At 41.1% G+C, this 19,073-nt stretch overlaps 1 protein-coding gene across 2 annotated transcripts in view; it reads left to right on the top strand.

The window, feature by feature from the left end:
* The window catches only part of TBC1D4 (TBC1 domain family member 4), a 172,786-nt gene that overhangs the window by 110,143 nt on the left and 43,570 nt on the right, over positions 1 to 19,073 (top strand). For both annotated transcript variants that reach the window (XM_045201816.3, XM_053916306.2), the window contains exons 4-8: positions 737 to 841; positions 7,442 to 7,574; positions 11,473 to 11,564; positions 11,848 to 11,958; positions 13,826 to 13,945. In XM_045201816.3, coding sequence (XP_045057751.2) covers positions 737 to 841; positions 7,442 to 7,574; positions 11,473 to 11,564; positions 11,848 to 11,958; positions 13,826 to 13,945 — 561 coding nt within the window. The remainder of the gene's footprint in view (positions 1 to 736; positions 842 to 7,441; positions 7,575 to 11,472; positions 11,565 to 11,847; positions 11,959 to 13,825; positions 13,946 to 19,073) is intronic.

Raw genomic sequence — 19,073 nt, 5'->3', positions numbered from 1 at the left:
TGACTGCAGAGCAACTATAAATTATTGCCTAACTGGCTTTTCAAAGTCCGGTGCTTGCTATTAACATAAGAAGGTACTGTCTACTAATTGGTTATGAATGTATTCAGGCTGACTGAGATTCACAAATGATTCAGAATTTTTTATTAAGTGTAGCTGAGGTTATGTAGCCTGCATTCAGGAAGTACAGTGATTGGTGAATTTGGATAACTGACATCTGCAACAATTTCTTTAATGTATTGTCTTCTAGCTGGTGTAGCTCTTTAATGTCTATAAGTAGACAAATATTCTTGTGTTTTTCATGCGCACTTTTGGCAATGCCATCATTTAATTGGAGCATTGTTAGATGTAGTTTTTCTGATTCTCAGCCTCATATAGACAAGAACAGGGTTATGATGAATCACCAGACTGCCTGTTCTAAGTATACCAATAAATTGTAAGTTCCATTACTCGCAAACACTGAGAAGCACTTTTATTACAAGAGTCAGTGGATCATGCCATCATATTTTTATTCCTGTGGCCCTGAGTAAACAATGTTTGTCTGAAAAAAAAAAGTTTTTGTTCTCACCCTTTATGTATCAAAAGTCCACTGTGTAAATTTGTTATGACATTATGTCGTCTATCACAGCACTGTAGGGAGATTCATGGAAGTGTGAAGGCTTAGAACTAATGTTGATTTCCATGGTGTTGGTTAAAAGGGACATATCCCCATAAACAACCACTTCCTTTCCTCCCCCAGGGTATAAAGCATGTCGATCACTTTGGCTTTATCTGCCGGGAGTCAGCAGAGCCTGGGCTGAGCCAGTATATCTGTTACGTGTTCCAGTGTGCCAGTGAATCCCTGGTAAGTAGTGCGAGTGCCCCTGCCCACACACCCAGCTAAGGGGCCACGCGTCTCTTGTGAGCCAAGCCTCACAGAGCAGCCATCACCGGAAAAAGGAGAGGACAACTAGAAATAGGTCTCTGCTCTTTCAGCAACACAACAACAGGAAAAACACAATTTGTCATGGTAGGTCCTGGCCGGTGGCCAGTTAGTTAGAGCATTGACCCGATACGCCAAGGCGGCAGGTTCGCTCCCTGGTTAGGGCTCATACAAGGGATGACCAAACAATGTGTAAATAAGTGAAACAACAAATCGATGTTTCTCTGTCTCTCTCCCTCCCCCCCCTCTAAAATCAATACATAAAATTTAAAACAAAGTCACTGTAATTTTTAAGTCAAGATACGTTCTTGAGTTCAGTAAATTCAGTCATCTTACTAGGAGGCAAGCACAAGTCTAGTAATAGGAGAAGAGCTTTAACTGTTTCCATTGCTTGCGTAAGAAGATAAGGAAGGCCTCTGACTTCTTACTCTTAATTGCTGTAACATCTCAGAATAGATAGTGCTTATACAGCACAGCAAAGAATGATTTTATTTTATTTCATTAGCCCTGTCTTTATTTTTAAAATACTTCATTCTTTATGGCCTTAGTTTAGCCTTCATTTTCTTTCTTTGGAATTGGAAAGACAATTCTTGTCTTCACTACCCCTCACCTTCCCACACTCCATACACCTTTTATGTTGGAGTTTGAAAAGAAACATGTAAGGCAAACTTGAAAATAGAGCTGAGTAAATAAAAGTATATTGATATTTTCCCTAAAATTTCTCCCTTATTCTTCCACTTGTGTTATCTTTCCTAACCATTTTAACACAAACCTTTAGATGTAGCACCAAAATGTGAAGAAACATATTTCCTTATACAGATAATCCTCCCGCAAATATTTCTCCCATATGCCACTTTGATGTATTTAAATAAGCCAGGCAGCGTCCTCTTCATTTCCGTGGTGCACGAGTTCTGTGTAACTCTCGCCTCCTGTTGTCTCAGTGTGGGGACTTAGTGTAGGAATAATGAAGACGTGGAAGTGAATTGATACAAAGACACTTCCTGACTAGAGCCTTCTGGATCTCAACCTTTTCCTCCAGGGATTATAGCATTCTTATCACTAACGGTTTCTTACTCAATAGAGATCCATTTGAGTTTTGTTCTCACTCTAGGTAAGTAACCACACCTATGAGAAATCTAAGTGTTGATATCCAGATGACTACTGGGTAATAGTTCAGTTTGGGCTGGAGACAGAAATTTGATGGCTGTTATGATATGTTATGATGGCTGTTGTGACAGTTGAAGGCATGGGAGTAGATGAATAGCCAAGGGGAAGCAAGAGAGAGAAAGCCAGAGAGAACCGATGATACAATACTGCAAAATGCCAACCAAGTAAGCGGTAGGTAGAGCATGACAATGTAGGGTCGTCTGCCACCCATGCCCTGCTCCTCACCAACCCCTGCCCGGCTCACCCCTCACTACCTCCCCACTCTGTTCCTCTTTCTATCGAAGACTGATTCCCACCCCATGTTCTGGAGCCTTAGCTCTCCTGCCTTCTGCAAACCTGTCATATATTCCATATTTTATTTTGGCAGCTCCATTCATCTAACTTCCCAATTTAGAAACCACAATGCATTCTTCTTCACCTTCTCTATTTACTGTTCACCAGAGTCCATTAACTCGACATGGAAATGTCCCTTATATCCATCTCACCTCTTTTTTCTCTCTGCTCCCTGAATCGGGGCATTTATCTTCTTAGACTATTGCATTCCAACTAGTCTCCCTGCCCCTGGTTTGATGTCCTCCATCCACTTTCTACATTATGCTATGGTCTTCTTTCCCACAGTATTTCTTTATCAAAAACCAGTTTAGCCTTGGCTGGTGTGGCTCAGAGGGTTGAGTGCCAGCCTGTGAACCAAAGGGTTGCCAGTTTGATTCCCAGTCAGGGCACATGCCTGGGTTGTGGGCCAGGTCCCCAGTAAGGGGCGTGCAAAAGGCAACCACACATTGATGTTTCCCTCCCTCTTTCTCCCGCCCTTCCCCTCTAAAAATAATAAAATTTTCTTCTTTATTCTTTAAAGAAATTTTTTTTCTTTAAAATAAAACAGTTTAGGCCTCCTTTTTAGGGGATAAAATCTACGTTGTCTAGCATGGCAGAAGGGCCTGCCTCATTGTTCTTCCACCCCCAGCGAAGGCCTCACCCTTCCAGGATGGTGACCTCACACATGCTGTTCTGCCCGCTCGACTGTTTTCTGGGCCAGACCTCAGAGCTGGTGTGACGGTTGCTGTGGTGGTGCTTTCATTTGGTCTGCTGCTGAATCAGCCAGTGGTTCATGCATGTGACACATGAGATCTAGGGTTTCAGTGAGTGGCTGGGGTGCACCGTCGGGCAGGGACGCAGACCAGGTGGGCCTCAAGGGTCTGCCCTGCTTCCAAACAAGGAGGTCGTGTTGTGCCTTCATTATCTGTTTTTACACTCTCTTTCTTATTGCTTCATTGGATGTGAAGCAGGCCCGGCCTTGCCCTACTGTAATCTGCGTCCACCTCCTCTTTTTTATCCTGTACTTTTTAGGACCCAGCTTAAATATCACATCCTAGTGAAGGCTTTTCTGACGCCTGATTTCAGGAACTGACTTCTGTAGTCACTTTGTGGTCAGAGCTCTTGCAACACCTTATTCACAGGTCACTCACGGTTCCCTCAAATCCCCACAGTGTGTATTTGTTCACAACTTTCTCCTCCACGAGACTGTGAATCCCACAGCATTAGGACCATTCGTGTCCTTGTCATATGCTCCTGTGAGTGTGTCTAGGATATCGGGTGCCTGTGAAGGGTGTTTTGAGTGATGGAGTGTATTACTCCTAACTTCAGGCAATTGTTTCCTGGGTGCCGTTAACTCTCTCATTACTGGATCATCTACAGTGAAAGGAAGACAATGTGAAACCTTCTTATTTCCAACCTCTGTTACACATTTTGTTTTGTTTGTAGTTTTAGTATTTTTGTTTTGCCCTCGTGCATGGGGAACGAGTTTTCGAAACAGGGATTCAGAGTAGGAAGTCTGGGAACGTGCTGTGTTTTTCCACCTGAAGACTCTCTGTGACTAGGGCAACAGACTGCACCGGCTGAGAATGTCTTCCTCCTACACTGAACTGGACGAGCATCTCAGTTTTGGCACCGCTATTGAAGAACAGGCCCGTACTAGAGTCTCTGAAGCCCTGTTTAATTTTATCAGTAGGCATCTTAACTGAAGAGTGAGACATCAGAACTGCAAGCTGGAAGAAAAATTAAGTGTAAATTTCCTGCATAACAGAGGATGGCCCACGCAGCTGACAAATGGAGCAAAGCAAAACAGTCAAACAAATAGTATAGGCCTATGCAGTGTTGTGTGATTGATGTGGCTTGGCAGTTGTGTAAGACAATATATTGTAAAACCGCACATGCTGACTTCTGTGAGTACGAAGAATACACAATCAGCATTTTCTTTTGCTTCTTTGTAGCAATGGCTATGAATTGATAAATAGTCTAGTGTTCTGATGGGCCCCAGAGGGTTATTTATACTGGAAGTTTAGATGCTCAGTACTCCTTCCTTCCTTCTTTTATCAAATAAAGCTATAGATAAGTGGGTTAATTTTGTTTAACCAACCCTTGAGATTTGTAGAAAATGTCATTTCTGTTCTCTCCAAAATTGGTTTAAGAGGTGTGAAAAAATTGGAAGTTACTACTACTTATAGGAAAGGAGAAGGTAAAATGCCACAAATACAGATAATAATAAATACCCAGGGAAAGTCTAACAAAAAAAATAAATAAAGACCCAGGCTACCAAGACTTAGGTTTAAATTTTTCCAGAGGATTAGATTCGATAATCTTTTTATGTATTTTTAAAAATCTTCATTGTATTTTTTCCATTGCCATTTAGTCCCCTTACACCCCCTCACCCCAGCAATCACCACACCGTTGTCCATGCCCATGAGCCCTTTTTCCTTTTTGCTCAGTCCCTGTTCCCCCTAACCTCCCCCTAACTGTCATCCTGCTCTCCATCCATGTAGACTCAATAATCGTTTGCAGTCCTGACACACTCTGATCCTTAGGCTTTTGCTAAAATGCCACGAAATACCTAAGTTTGGTGTATACATGCTTATGAGCATCGTCTTCAGAATGGATTTTCACCTGAATAGCATAAATTGGATTTATTTGTCCTGTCTCACACTTTTCACTGGAAAAGTTTTTGCTTGATGGTAACGCTAAGAATACTGTCTTTGTGTTTCTATATGATTGATTTATCTTTACTCATTTTTTAGCTTTTAACCTTTTGACACAACCTGTGACATTTTTGTTTTTGTAGCTGAATAAAAACAATTAAGTTATTCATATTATGCTAATTTGAACTTCTAGTTGCTCTGATCCCATGGTAGAACTTATAGGTGGATTTAAAAAAATACAACACTTAGAATTTCAGAAGTCATGTAAAGTTTTTAGTAATATTTATGGCTGGAAGAATTTGGTAATCATATTTCAGACATTAAAATGGCCTTTTGTTTCATCTAGAAATAGATAAGAAAACATGAAAGTTTAGTATTTTCCATTGGAGGCCTTTTTACACATCAGTGTTACTAAATAAAAAATAAGAAATCTACATGAAAGCTGAGCCCTAAATAAATGAGAAATGAGAAAATAGAAATAAGTAAACTTTTGCATAAGTAATTAAAATTGCTTTTGAATACATAATAAGTCAAATGAAATCAAAACTTGAAGGGGTTAAACATGTAGTGCTTTTTTTTTCAAGAACTAGAAATCATTATTCTTAATTATAGTGTAAAAGACCAGACCTTGTGAATAATTCATTTTAATTCATGGAGTGATATAAAATTATTCATAAGCCTTTTAAACTGTTGGTAATACAGTAAAACATAACCTACTAATGACTGGCTACTTAGTGTTTGATCTCTCCTTTTGTAATATTAGAAGAATAAAGTTTCTTTTTATTCTAGGTTCCGCATACATTCAAATGCAGAAGTAGAGTAAATCCTTTAAATATTAGGTTATTCTTCAACTAGGTCATAGGGAAAGGGGAATAAGAGTCTTTAAAACAAAACAGTTTACAAGCAGCCGTGAATGGTTTTGAATATTAAAGGTAGTTCCGATGAGCCCCTTCGTGCTTCATAGCTCCCCATGCAGACGAGAGTTCGATCTCAGTTCTGCAGCCGGATCTGACTGTCGTGTGGGAGAGCCACACCTGACACTGATGTTTGCTGGCCAAGACAAGGCCACATGGCCTGAGGTTGGTTTAACAGAGCCTGAGGATGAGCTGTCAGTTGACCGAAGAAGCAGCCAGCTACTGGGAAACTAGGATGCTAGATCCAGACTTACTGATGAGTCACTGGAGGAGCAAGGAAGAAAGTAGCTGGCCGCTTTCAAGATGCTGGCCCAGGGGCGAGACCAGCTATTGGACAGCACGAGGTCAGGACCTCTTAGTGTCACCAGTCAGGAGCAAAATGATAATAAATTAGAGGCCACACAGATAGGATGAGCAACATTTATAGACTTCTCCAACATTATTGAAATTGAACTCATTTCCTTTCCAGAAGTCTGCTTAAATAGGTTTTGTTTTTTTGCACTAAAACATCATCCAGAAGGATAAAGTAAATAGGATACATATCAATACAAGTGAATAGTAAACCTATTTGTTGCTCATTATGTATTGCAGGTAAACTTCCAAAGAGGTCTTTGTCTGATACTTAAACAGAGACCCAATTGACTATCAACCCGCCTGGGATAGCATAACATTTGGTGGGATTCAAACATAGCATTCGATAACAGATCAGTATTATATTACACACATTAAAATAGTCTTGTTTCAAGTCAGTCAGAGAAAGACAAGTACCATATGATTTCACTCATATGTGGAATCTAATGAACAAACTGAACTGACAAGGAAAATGGGGACAGACCCATAGAAGGAGAGCAGGATGACAGCTAATGGGGGAAGGGAGGGGAGGGGGTGGAGGGATGAAGCAAAAGGGAAAAAGGACTCATGGACATGGACAACAGGGTGGTGATTGCTGGGGGAGGGGGGTATAAGGGGACTAAATGGTAATGGAAAAAATACAATAAAGATTACATTTAAAAATGGTCTTTTTCATCCAACTTTCAAATAAATGTATAATTAAAAATCTAACTTCAAGACAGTATTTTCTCTCTAAGATCTGAAGTCATGCCCTGGCTGATGGGGCTCAGCTGGTTGGAGCATTGTCCTGTGACTGAAAGGTCACAGGTTTGATTCCCAGTCAGGTCACAAACCTAGGTTGCCTGTTCTGTCCCCAGTTGGGGCGCGTGTGACAGGCAACCAATGGATGCTTATCTCTCACCTCGGTGTTTCTCTGCCTCTTTCTCTCCCTCCATTCCCCTCTCTCTGGGATCAACGGGCATGTCCTTGGGTGAGGATGAAAAAATAGAGTTCCATAGCCATCAAAATTCCATCATTTATTATTTAGTCAGCACCAACAAAGTCTCACGTTGCTGTTGTGATTTTAATGTGTTACCTTGCTCATGTACTTTTACAGACCTGAGTTCTGTTGCTTCCTGCAGGTGGATGAGGTGATGCTGACTCTGAAACAGGCTTTCAGGACGGCGGCTGCCCTGCAGAGTGCCAAGACCCAGATCAAGCTGTGCGAGGCCTGCCCCATGCACTCCCTGCATAAGCTCTGTGAAAGGGTTGAAGGTACAGCATAGCTTGGCCTTTGCAAAAGAGGAGTTTGCTTTGGCATTGGGGAAGTGAGAAAGCTGCTGTCATTGAAAGGTCCTTTGTTTCAATGGAAATCAAGGGCCCAAAGAATCACTTCTCACGACCAGTGGAATTTGCGTTGTCAGTCTCTCCTAGGTGCTTGGCTCCTGCCTCCCTTTCTTTCTTCTTTTTTATTCTTAAGTTCTTTTTTTCCTGAAGGCAGACTCAAGGAAGGAACTTGTATTTCCCACAGTTCTTAAGACTGTGCTGTGTACACAGTGGGAACTGACTAAATATTTGATGAATGAAAGAAGAGAAGCAACACCATTTCAGAATGTCGACTGTTTAATCTTTTCTTTTTAGCCCCTTTCACTCGATGTGTGCCTTTTTCCTGAAGGTTTAAGACGGGAATGAAACTTGTGTGGCTTTGAGGGACATTGAAACATGAGAGAGATAATTGGTGTGATATCATAAAGCAGGGTTTTTTTGTTTTTAATGTATTCTTAGGAGGGGAGGGGCATGAGGGAGAGATGACTCTGACTCACCTTCCCTTTCTTCTTTTTATGGTCTTACTAACAAAAAAAGTTTGAAAAATACTGCGTGAGAGAAGAAACACAATTTAATAAACACTTGTTAAGCATCTCCTATGCACCAGGCAACATACTGGACACTTGGGCTTCAGAAGTGGTTGAGATGAGGACTGGCCCTCAGAAAGCTTACCGAGTGCAGAGTAGAAGACGGGTCTTGAGCCAGCGAATGCAGTTCAGCACCATCGGTGTTATAATAGGTGGGAGAGTGCAAACTCCAGAACAAAGCAGAGAATGGTCCAGTCATTGTAAACGCACATTGTGATTTCTTTTTAGTAGGCAGCAGACCCATAGTCATGTGGCAAAATCGATGATGAATAGCAAGTATTTGTTGAATATCAATGCAACTCTGCAATCAAGGACTATTTACACATAATATTCAGATTTTAAAATTTGTAATTATATATAATTTTATAGAATGCACATTATTTTCAAACATATTATATAACGTTTCCAAAAATGGGACATTTTTTTGGTGTATGGTAAAGGGAACACTATAAATCTGTGGAGGAAAGGCTGAATTACTCAAGAAATGGTGTTGAATTGGTTTGCTATTTAAAGAGATAAAGTTTCCTTTTACTTATCCTACTGAATTTCACTGTAGGTGGATCAAAGGCCTTAGTGTGTAGTAAACAAAATGTTAAAATCACTCAAAGAAAATAAGAATATTGCGATGTCCTTGAACAAGTCTTTATTAAGACACAAAAATGCAAAAGCTATTAAAAGAAGACATTGGCAGATTTGACTTCCTAAAAATTAAAAAATTTTATGTAGCAGCAACTGCTTCCTTGGAAGTTAAATGATAAGTGACAAATGAGGAAATAGCAGGTTGGTTTTTAGAATTTGTAAGAACTCTTATTATCTACAGGAAAACGATAAAACCACCAGTAAGAAATTATGCAAATCATATTAAAATACTTGTCTGTGAAAAGGAAATTAAAAGGTCCAGTAATAAAAATGAGAAGATGCTCAATCTCACTGTATGTCATAGACACGCCAATTGAATCAACAAGATTAGCGGTTGGTGAGATTGTGGAGACAGTGATGCGTTTATGTGGGCCGATGGGAGTGCAAGTCAGCACGGCATTTCGGGGGACAGTTAATAGAAACCCACTAACCGAAAACTGCATACACCCTGTTAACCAGCAGTTAGTTCCATGTCTTAATAAGAGAAACTCTTATTCTTATCTAGGTTCAGAAGGTGACGTTTTTATCTTCAAGGTTGTATTATTCATAAATAGTGGAAAATTGGAAACAGCCTAAATGTGCGCAATAGGGCACCTGAAGTAAGTTCATATAATGGAGCAATTAATGGGAGTTAAGTTTAACTGTTTATGAACTTGGATACATCTCAAAATTACATTATTTAGTGAAGGAAGTAACTGGCTGGATAGCACCTACACCTTAATGCTGTATCAGAGAAATACATAAAATGATACCCTGTCCTGTATTTCTTACACAATTTTGAAAACGTGGTCCACTTTCAGACTTACATAAAAGTTGTAGTGGGTTTCACAATATTCCTCCCCACCCGCCGCGGTTTTAACATCTTCTGTAGTCCCGTGCCCTGATCAGAGCAGGATCTTAACATCGGTGCGGTATTATTATCCCTACTAAACACCTCATTTGAGTTTCATCATCTTTTTCCACTCATGTCCTTTCTTTTTCTGAGATTTCAGTCCGTATCCCACTGGTTTTCCCACTGATTCTGTAAAAGGCAAATTTAGCTCTGTTTTTAACGTTCTAATATTTTTAAGCTTATATTACTTGGGTAATAAAATATAAAGCATATATATTTTTTTATTCGACAGCAAATATGGCCCAAAAGTTAATAGAGTAATGATGAGTGATATTTTCCTCTTTGAATGTATAGTTTTCAGACCTCACGCCGTAAAAATAAGTTTTGTCTATGTAGACAAAGCTATACACTTAGCAGTAAAGGAGCAACTTTGTATCCCTCTTTTTAACAATGACATTGTAGATGTGTTTTAAAATATATTTTCTATTACAGAAAAGAAATTTAAACTTTCTTACCAGTAGATAGTCCATCCGAAACTGGCTCTAACTCACGGGGAAGCTATAGGGATGGGAAGGACCCTGTTTATATGTATATAGGACTGGACCTCAGTTTGGTGGCAGCTAAAGTGTTTATAGTTTTAAAGACCTTTCTAAAGAGAAAGCATACGAGTTATGAATCCAGAATCCACTGACCAAAACGAGTCGCAGGGCCTAGGGCCTGCTGTTCCTCTGTGCAGCCGCAGAGCTTCTCTGGGAACTGTGTTTCACGCCTCACAAAAAAACTTGCTTCTAACTGACTCCCCCTGCGCACCACACACGTGGTTTAAAGCAGGTTCACCCGCGGCACTGCACGCATTCTGACGGCCAGAAACGAATTCAAGTTCTCTTCAAACAATGTGTATTTTGATGTGATTCTGTCAGCGATGTTCAAGTGCTCAGTTACCTAGAAGGTTCACTCAGTGTTATTTATAGCTAGGTCTCCTCTTTCCCATCAGAGCATAGTAGCAGTATTATAAGTGGCACCTAACTATGTAAAGGAGATGTGTTCTTTAAGAATAGGTGGTCATTGGAATCATTTTACATATGAATTATGTTTTCTCTTTTTAAACGATTATACAACCAAAAAATGTTTTCATGGAAAAAAAATTTCACCCAAGGCTTTAATATAAATTATGTGTAACAGTGTGATAGATGTGTAAATAACGTAATATAAAGAAGTAGACAATTTCTTGGAAAGATAATAACATTAAGAATGTCACTACATTTTCATGTGGTCTTTGAAGTTTTGTTACCACAGAACAACACCTGCGTGAGGAAGAAGGGGTGCCTGACTAAGCCATAGCTCTGCCTTTAACATTATTATTTATTCTTTTTTAAAGGTCAAGTTTTATTCTTAGAGATTTCAGCCAAGGCTAGCGTCTAGCTTTTATTTCCATGTCAGGAGCTAGGATAAGTTAATTCACCAAATGTTTCTATGGTACCCAGTTCCATTGTTACTGTGTTCGTGGTATCTGGTTAAGGGGTTGATGTGCTATCACTTAGAAATGTTTTGTTAATAAACTGACTTCAGGATCACTGACAGGGGCCGGTGGTTCGGCTGAGGAGGTTTTCCATTGTGTGTTAATGATTTCGTTGCCATGTTCCAAGTTTTGTTGTAGGAGGGGCCGCAGCTCCTTGAGAGGGTTTAACTTCAGAGCCTGCTGGCTAAGGGATAAGCTGCAGTATATTATTGGTATTCTTGTTTCTGCAGCCATACTCGGTTTAATATGTATTCCCATCATTTCCCTTAGGTCTCTACCCCCCCAGAGCCAAACTGGTCATTCAGAGGCATCTCTCATCACTGACCGATAATGAGCAAGCTGACATCTTTGAACGAGTCCAGGTAACATGACTTAAAATTCTCACAAATGAGATGTAAGAAATGAGAATCAGATCCTGTTTCTCTAAGTTCCTCTTCTTATTTCTGTATCTGAAGTTGAAGATATATGTCCTATAGTGCTCTATGATAGTAACTAGAATGCCATTGTTCCTTTTGCATCCAAGAGCAGTTAATGCTGAGCTTCATTTAGGCTTGCCTGCCAGACAGATAAAAATCAAGTGGGAGTAAAATAAAACAAGAGAAGCTGTGTTTCCGTGGTGTGCTCTTGGTTTTGTCTTTTCCACAGAAAATGAAGCCAGTCAATGACCAGGAGGAGAATGAACTTGTGATTTTGCATCTGAGGCAGCTTTGCGAGGCCAAGCAGAAGACCCACGTTCACATCGGGGAAGGCCCATCGGTGCGGAGAGGTTTTTCCCTCGGCCTGCTTTTGTTTTATTACCATGTTTAGTCAAATTTTCACAGAAAATCAGAGTGGAGTTTCTTTCCTTTGTGTTCTCATCGTAAGGGCTAAAGTCCTATGAGATTTTTTTTTTTTGGCACTTTAGTAGTTTTATAGGAAATTTTAGCAGGAATTGGCATATTGGGATAAAATAATTATAGTTTCAAAATGTAAAAACATCTATGGGGGTTTTTGCATAAAAACATTAATAACATGTTGATGGTTTAGAGTGAATGTGAATGTGAATTTTTAGTTACATTCATCCATTTTATTTCAAATTTATATGAACATGCGGAGGAAGAAGAAACTTTCCTCCACATTTCTAGGATTTTTTGGCTGGTCTAGTAATCAAATAGACAGGAGACAGATTGATAAGAGACGATGACCACATTAAGTTACATCCGTGTGTATGGGAACCCCACGTATTGAGGGAGTCGGAGGCCCCATGAACAAGAGAGGGTCAGGCACAGACAGGGGAAATGGGGTCTGCGAGGCATTCTGAGGTAGAAGATGGGGTAAGGTGCCTTGGGCTTCTGAGGGGAGGAAGGGCTTTGCAGGCTGATAAGAAGATGATAAGAAGAGCAGGTATTCTCTACTTAGAAGTTTTCCCTGCCCTATAGATAGTTCATAAGTTTTTTCTGGTGATAACTCTTATTATGGGCAAGGCCCCTGATTTGAATTCTTTAAGGGAGAGGGAGAAGTTCCTCTGGAGCCCACAGAGCCTTGATTGTCTTCATCTCAAAATAATCCACATGCCAAAGTAGCACGTCTTGGGGAGGGTTCCTCTGAACCCCTTCAAACATCGTATTTCATTAAATGCTTACACAGTGCTGGCCAGGTGGCTCGGTTGGTTGAAGTGTTGTCCTTTGGCCTGCACACCAAAAGGTTGTGGGTTCAATCCCCTGCTGGATGTGGATGGGAGGCAGCCTGTTGACGTTTCTCTCTCATATCAATGTTTCTCCCTGTCTCTCTCTCTCTCTCCTTCCCTCCCTCTCCCCTTCCCCCCACTCTCTCTCTCTTCCCCTCTCTCTAAAAGCAATACATATATCCTCGGGTGATTATTAAAAAGAAATCTTACACAGTCTTGAATGGTAAATAGAAACACCCAAACAAATTGTAGGATCATGCAAATAGCTATTCTCGCTGCAAACTGAGGGATGATATTTTGGTGCATGTGGTTTAGAACATGTTTCCAGCTGTATACAAATAAAGTAAGACCACCGGCAACAGCATGTAAAGAGATGATTACATATTTACCTCTTAATAACACTAATGCAAATTATGTCTTTATTTCACTTTATTCAGGACAAATCAGACATCCCTGTATTAGTGGTTTCTTAATTTATTCATTGAACAAGCTTTTCTAGAGAAACTTCTCTGAGCCAAGCTGTGTGGTAATGGTGAACAGAAATGTGTTGTATGAATACGTTCCTCCCAGAGAAGGGCTCAACTATTTCAAAAGGGATTGCAGACAGATAAATGGACTCATATAATAGAGGCAACAAAGTCGCTTTTTAAAAGAATGTGCAGTGAGCAAAAAAGTAGCCACGTCTTAGCTTTGGAGCTGGAGTCGAGAGTAAGGGTAGAGGAAAGAATTAAAGAATTCAAGAGGAAGATGTTTGGCAGAGGCAGAGGGTCTTGAGTTTTGAGGGGATAAAGTTTGCTGATCAGAGAAGTTGAGGAAGTATGGTTTAAGGAAAGGACATTGAGCACAAAGTTGTGTAGTAACTTCGTGACCAAAAATGAACATGTTGCGTGTAGACCCTGGACGTACACACTTGAGTTGTCCTAAATTAAAATTTATCTGTTTTTTTTTTTCCTATAGACTATTTCAAGTAGTACAATCCCGGAAAATGCAACAAGCAGTGGAAGGTTCAAACTTGACATTCTGAAAAATAAAGCTAAGAGATCCTTAACTAGCTCGCTGGAAAATATCTTCTCAAGGGTAAGATGACATTGAGACTTGGGCATTGACGTCTGTATCTTTTAGCTGCTTTGCTTCATCTCAACTGGCTGACAGAAGAGTTCTTTAAAAGAAAACTACTAAGATAATTTAACTTAGGTATACTTATTTAAAATAATCTCTAAACCTCAGTTTCATTCTCAGATATGGATTTATTCTGGTGCTTATAATATCTGAATTTGAGTAATAGACATTTATTAATAGAGGTATATGTATAGAAAAGGGAAAATAGGATATTGTTGCTCAATACTATAGGAACTTTTTTATCATTTGCCACATAAAGTTATAAAGAAATCCTTCATTGCTCATTTTAGGAGCTGATAAGAAATGTTGAAGACAGTGAGTATAAGTTAACAGAAATTTATGTATTCCTTTTAGTAAATTTGGAAAGAGAAAATATTCTATTTAAAAATAAGCACAGTGATTCCTCTTCCCCTTCATTTCGTTCTTCCTGAACAACTCAGTCCTAATGCTGGTAGATGAGGTCAAGCAAGGGTGCCCATGGGTGTCCTGGGGCCGGGGGTAGGGGAGACACAGTGGTTCAGTGCAGGGAGACAGACCACTTGGGGTGCTGTGTGGGGGTGGCCCAGTGCAGCATGTGGACACCAGAGTGTGGTGAGGAGCGTGCTGGGTTAGGAAGGCAGCCTCATTCAGGAAGTTGCAGCCTGAGTTGGTGAGACCCTCAAGAGGGATGGCCCCATGCAGGGTGCCCGGGCCAGAGTGGGGGGGAGATGGTACTCAAGGTGCCCGACGCCAGGGTCAGAGGCTGTGGGGGGTGAGGACAGCCCCATGCAGGGTGCCCGGGCCAGAGTGGGGGGCAGAGGGCACTCAAGGTGCCCGACGCCAGGAGTCAGAGGCTGTGTGGGGTGAGGACAGCCCCATGCAGGGTTCCCGGGCCAGAGTGGGGGGCAGAGGGCACTCAAGGTGCCCGACGCCAGGAGTCAGAGGCTGTGTGGTGTGAGGACAGCATCCGTGTCTGGGTGTTGGAACCTGTGTAGGATGAGGAGAGTGTCTGTGAGGAGGCAGTTGTGGAGATTGGTTACACACAGGGCTGATCAAATATATAAATGTATTAAGGGTAGTGGGATGTTAGGAGAAATTACACATATGCAAAGAGAGGACATTATAATGAGTTCTGTGTTGTTGCATTTGGCACTGAAGTAATGGTGTGGAGTCTTGGTTATTAATCTATCTGTTTATATTTGTGAGGAATAGAATTTTATATGTTATATGTACGGGGGTCTGTCTGGAAAAAGTCCAGCCATTGTCAACATAACAAGAATGGTTTGGGTGACATCGATGTAACCTGGCAGCCAAGGAGAGTGGACTGGAATGTGCATGTGTGAACAATGACGACTTCACTGTACTAGTCAGTGGGGGCAACAGATGCTATTGAGTGAGCATGTGTACTATGTGGCCGTCACATTCAAAATGACTGAGCGAGTGAGTAGAGCAACGAATTGGCATCAAATTTTGCATTAAGCTTGAACATTCCTCTGTGGAAACTATTCAGATGATTCAGAAGGCCGCAGCTATGGGCAGCTTCATCAGGACAATGCACCTGCTCATGTATCACACCTCATGCAGAGTTTTTTGCCAAAACATCAAATCACCCAGGTGACTCAGTCCCCCTACAACCCAGATTTGGTGCTCTGTGACTTCTGACTTTTCCCAAAACTAAAATTGCCTTCGAAAGGGAAGAGATTTCAGACCATTGATGAGATTCAGGAAAATACAATGGGGCAACTGATGGCAATTGGGAGAACTGTGTGAGGTCCAAGGTGCCCACTTTGAAGGGGACTGAGGCATCATTGTCCCGTGTACAATGTTTCTTGTATTTTGTATCTTCTTCAATAAATGTCTCTCTTTTACATAGGACATGGCTGGATACTTTCCGGACAGGACTCAGATAATTTATGTATTAACATGTGTGCATATGTGTTTGTGTAAATGTGTACATATGGTCTCTGGCTCTGTCCCCTGATAGGAGCTGGGTGACAACTAGCACCCATTTGGGTTTCTGTATATCATTCTGCAAGAGGCATGGGGATCCTGGGAGACATGGCTGATTCCGTGGCTGCAGGGAAAGGAGGAAAGAAGGCTGGAGCCTCCTGGTGTTCTGGGCCATAGAGGAGTGCTCAGAGGAAGGTGCTGCTGTGTCGTAAAGACACAAAAGCCACAAATCCCACTGGTGATATCGGAGACATATGAGCATCAAAATAAATGGTAGTAACAGATTATAATCTGTTGCATAAAAGAAGAAACCTGAGTCTATTCTGACATGAGAAATAAATTAATACATCGAGAGTTTGATCAGGATCAGGATATTGACTGGATGTAATGAATACTTATTACTTACAAAGAGGAAGATAGTAACTTTGCAATGGAGAAGGCTGGCGGACACCACCTTCATCAATAATCAAACCGAACACCATCAGCAATGGGACACCCGATACAAAGAACACGGCACCACGCCTGTGGCATTCCTGCCAAAGGGCGGTCCCTGAACCTGGTCACGAGGAAATATCAACCAACCCAAGTGACTCACAGTGCACAAAATAACTTGTTGTTATTTTGTTAACTTGTTGTTAAAGTGCACCGTTGAAGGCCGGTCACCTTCAACGGTGTCCAGGTCAAGAAAGTACCGCAGAGCGTCCGGGCATAGTAACTTCTGATACAGGGTGCTCTTAATGTGTTTTTTATTTTTATTTTGCTAGAACTCAAAATACTTTTATAGGTATTTTCTGAATGATTGAGATTCTTCTAGTTCTAACAGCAGCCTGCAGCAGGCACAGTTAGCTCTCAGTGCTGTTAGTTTATCTCAGAAACGGAATCTAGAAAGTATCTAGGAGATTACTCAGAAGTGTGTTAATGCAGTTTTTCATAAAATTTTACTACCTCCTTTTCTTCAAAATTTTTAAATTAGTTATGTTCTTTCCCCTCCCTCCTTCCTTCCCTCCCTCCTCTCCTTCCCCTCTGCCCCTCTCTCCTATGCTTCAGTGAGACTCCATTTGAATACATGGGCATGGGACCTGAATTCAAGACCTGACCCTAGCAGAATTTATGTTTTTGATTTTGGACACATTATTTGCCTTCTCTAAGCCAGTTTCCCTGTTTGGGAAGCAGGCCTACTGCTACTTGCTTGCCTCCCGTTGCTGTGGAATGAAACGTCAGTTTATTAGGAAAGTGTCACAGTAGAGATGTGAGATGGTACGAACAGTGGGAGCTCTGCAAGCTTGTCATTGACCAAGTGGCAGAAGGGTACTGAGAGTTACTCTCTGGGTCCCCACTCAGCACTAGCCAGTCTGCGCAGTACCCGCACCGCCGGCTTTGAAGTGCCGCCTGCATAGCCATGAATGACGGTAAGAACAGTTTACGCAAGAGCACGGCCAATCTATTTCGGTCAAGGTGGCTGCTGTAGCTTTCGTGACACACATGCTGCCGAGAGTCATAAATTATGTGACCTAACAAGGTCTTGCTGGTACCATGTGCGGCGGAAGGGACTTACTGGGGAGGTTGGCAGCTGGCTATGTCGTATCAAAGGTTACGTACAGCAGGGGTTTGGCCTGCTTCTAAAACTTACCAGGTCTTTTTCCTCTTTGGGTACAAAGTAGAACATTGACACTTCGGCCATGAAGCTTGGCTCATAATTGCTGCCATTTTTAAATATCAAAATATTTTATTTATCTAACTATAGTTGTTGATGAAATAGGATACATTTTTAAATAGCCCAGTAGCTCAGCTCACTCACAATTAACAAGTGGGCCCAAGGGAAAAGGCTTGACGTGTGTGTTGCCAAATCGTAATACAGTAAAACTGAAGAAGTTGTCTGTGCAGAGGTGAAAAGACAGCCTTGTATTCTGGCTGTTTGTTGCTTGTTCTTAGGTTGAAGTTTCCCAAAAGGGAAATAGTTATGAGTACATTTCTTAATGTGCACATTTCTGAAAAAGGGATGTAAAATAAAGTGTGAGTCATTGGAAAGCTCAAATGTCACGTTTTCTTCAGACTGATATCCAGTATCTTTACTTGTTAAAAATGTGTGAATACTTAATTAAAGTAAGTTTGGTTTTCTTTGTGTACACACACACACACACACAAAACAAGTGGATAAAACACCACTGCGAGTAAAATGTGTAATTTAAGTTGCTGTCGTAGTAATGCCAGTGGTCTGCCACCCACCTGACTCCTTTTACCTTTGTGACCAAACAGCCTGTTTAAGATACCCAGGCAGGGTGGCATGTAAGTAGCAGCTGAAAAAGTAGCAGAAAGTGACCTGGTCTTTACAGCATTTATCTCTTGGCCACACACACTAACCCAACAATCTGTCAGTCAAACATAGTTTTTATTAGAAGTGTGTCATGTTAAGGTAGAGAACTGCAGAATTGAAATAACCCCGGTCGGTGTCTGGGCATTTGCAAAACCTACACTGTACCAATGCGGGCCACTTAGTTTTATTTGTAATTCTGCTTTTCACAAAGCTCTGTCTGCAGGAGGGAATATTGGGTAAGATTTCAAGAGCTTCACTTCTAAATTGTGCTTCCTGGGTTCAAATCGCTACTCTGTCCTTGAACTAGCTGTGTAAACCTTGGTGACGGGATCATACCAGAGCTTCAGTCTCCTTATCTGTAAAGTTGAGCTAAAAACTACACCTACCTGATGGAATCTTTGTGAGGAATAAATGCGATAATGCAGTGTAAAATGCTTACCATGGTACATAGCACATAAGCATTCAGCAGTAATAGATGCGGCTCTTAATTTTATTGTTTACATAGTTTCTTTTTAAAAATATTGTATTTATTTATTTTTAGAGAGGGCAAGGGAGGGAGAGAGGGAAAGAAACATCAGTGTATGGTTGCCTCTCAAGTGCTCCCCACTGGGGACCTGGCCCACAACCCAGGCATGTGCTCTGACTGGGAATCAAACCAGCGACCCTTTGGTTAGCAGGCCGGCACTCAATCCACTGAGCCATACCAGCCAGGGTCATAACTGTTATTTAGAGACCCACCAAAGATGTGAAACTCTGATTAATATACACAGATAAGAATAAATATTGCTTCTATGAAACAAGATAGGATACCATAAATACAAAACAGTCAGTTGAGAACTAGAA

The sequence above is a fragment of the Desmodus rotundus genome, chromosome 13 (genome assembly GCF_022682495.2).
Source record: "Desmodus rotundus isolate HL8 chromosome 13, HLdesRot8A.1, whole genome shotgun sequence".
Taxonomy (NCBI): Eukaryota; Metazoa; Chordata; class Mammalia; order Chiroptera; family Phyllostomidae; genus Desmodus; species Desmodus rotundus.
Note: the sequence above shows the minus strand (reverse complement) of the source record. Positions and strands in the feature narration are given on the sequence as shown.